The 2053-nt window shown below is 42.2% G+C and overlaps 1 protein-coding gene across 1 annotated transcript; it reads right to left on the reverse strand.

Moving 5' to 3' along the window:
- Positions 1-1143: 1143 nt before the first annotated feature.
- On the reverse strand, positions 1144-1608 carry LOC145401643 (uncharacterized). The gene has a single exon (XM_080273836.1). The coding sequence runs from the start codon at positions 1606-1608 to the stop codon at positions 1144-1146; it is 465 nt and encodes a 154-aa protein (XP_080129962.1).
- Between the last annotated feature and the right edge of the window lie 445 nt (positions 1609-2053).

The raw sequence follows: 2053 nt of genomic DNA on the forward strand, positions 1-2053 counted from the left end.
AGCATTGTAAAATTTCATGGGTAGTTTACTTATCATATTGTATCAATGAACGTATAGATTTGTCTGATAATGTCTCTGTCATAGCAACCAAAAATGGAAGAATAAGGTGGGAAGATAATGTGTTAACTGTGTATATAAGGTCACATGTGAAAAGGTAAATCAGATAACACAAAAAATACTAATTCCACAAGAGATCGTAAGTAAACTGACCTCTATACTACTGCACTCAACAGAACCAGCTCTCATCACAGCTGAGCACACAAAAAACTTATGAAATACTCAGATAAAATGTTAATTATTAACCTGAATGTGAGAATAAGAGATAACAATACCACTATGCAAAGCTTAAGAGGAATGTATGGAATGGTGCAGAACATCATTGTGAAATGGTAAGGAAAAAAAAGGGTATAAGAAAGAGCTAACAAAGGTTAGAGAAGAACATATGGAAGAAATCGCGCAACAATTTAAAAACGTCGAGCCTCGACAACCAAAGGAATACTGAAATCTACTTCAGAATATTCCGAGGACACATGTTTCAATACTGATAGATTTTTTTTTTTTTTACATTTGAAACAGTTGACTCAAAACGATAACTCCACTTCGCTGATTTTTTTCTTCAAAATATGTCTGATTTTTTAAAATGTTTTTAGCGATTTAATGTGCGAACTGCCTTGAAAATGCTACAGTATGCTAAATTGTGTTCCATTACATGGATTATGTCAATCAATCAATCAAGAAGGAGCAAACACCCCGGGGCACATAGCCTCACTCACCCTCCTACTCCACTCACACAGGTCCCGTGTGCAGCTGTCCAGGCTGCGACTCTTTATTCTCTTAGTATCTCCTAACAGGAGTGATCGACCTGCTCCAGCCATGAGTTACGTGGCTCTCCCCTTGGCCTCCTCCATCCTGGGTTAACTCGTTCAGAGATAACCCAGTTAACAGGCTAAACCTCATGAAAGCAGGCCAAATGCCCATTTACATGGAGATGGTGTTGATGTATTATGTGGGTAATAGGCCTCGATTCAGTCTCACGGAGTAGTTGTTTGTTATGCACCGGGTTTGTACCAGCAATATCCCATGATCCTGCAAAGATATTTAAAGTCAATTTGTTGGCTTAAGCCACTGTTTAGTGTCCATGTCTCACAGGCATAAGACCGGGAGCACCAACGCCTTGAAGATGGAAACTTTCGTCCTTCTACACAAATAACGACAGCGCCAAATACCAAAATTGAGTGAATCCATAAACCTGTAGGCAAGACCAATGTGACGAGATATCTCACTATCTGATCTACCGTTGTTGCAGACCACACTACCTACATTAGTGAATCTTTCCAATACTTCTATATCCTCACCACATGCATGGGCAGGCTGCACTGTTTCATCCAACAAACCACCAAATGACTGGACCTTGGTCATGGCCAAACAGACCTTTAATCCCAGTGCCTTCACATTTTTGTGAAATTCCTCGAGGGTATTCAGTAGTGTCTTCATAGACTCTGCTAGGATAACTGCATCATCAGCATAGTCAAGGTCGGCAACCTTGAAAGTGCCAGTTGATGCTCCAAAGTGACTTCGACTCACAGCCCAGTCCAGTACCCAGTCCATACATGTGTTGAAAAGTGTGGGGGCAAGGACGCATCCCTGTCTTACACCAGAACTTACTGGGAAGAAGTCGGATGGTCCTCTCCACACTTGACAACACTCTCAGTGACTACAAGCCAGCAGTCAGTTGGATTATCCCTGCAGGGATCCCACAGAGTCGCAGGAGTTCCCATACTACCTCCTGATTTACTGACGCAAATGCCTTCTTGAGATCCACATTGGCACCCAGGAGACCTTGTCGAAACTCAAGACAGACATGCACCAGTAGAATGTGAGCAAGAACTTTGCCTGGCACAATGGGCACTCTAATACCATGGTATTTACTACAGTCATGGTGGTCTCCTTTTCCTTTCTAGATAGGGGTGATCAAAGCCTTTGTCCAGTCAGAAGGAATGATACCAGTCAGCCAAACGGCTTCTATGACTGCATGTAACTCCATGATCATGGC

This window comes from Coenobita brevimanus, chromosome 56 (assembly GCF_032717465.1).
Source record: "Coenobita brevimanus isolate Jiangsu-jjx chromosome 56, ASM3271746v2, whole genome shotgun sequence".
Classification (NCBI taxonomy): domain Eukaryota; kingdom Metazoa; phylum Arthropoda; class Malacostraca; order Decapoda; family Coenobitidae; genus Coenobita; species Coenobita brevimanus.

Excerpts from the sequence above, each read along its gene's own strand:
- LOC145401643 (XM_080273836.1), bottom strand. The coding sequence starts at position 1,608 with ATGGACTGGGTACTGGACTGGGCTGTGAGTCGAAGTCACTTTGGAGCA.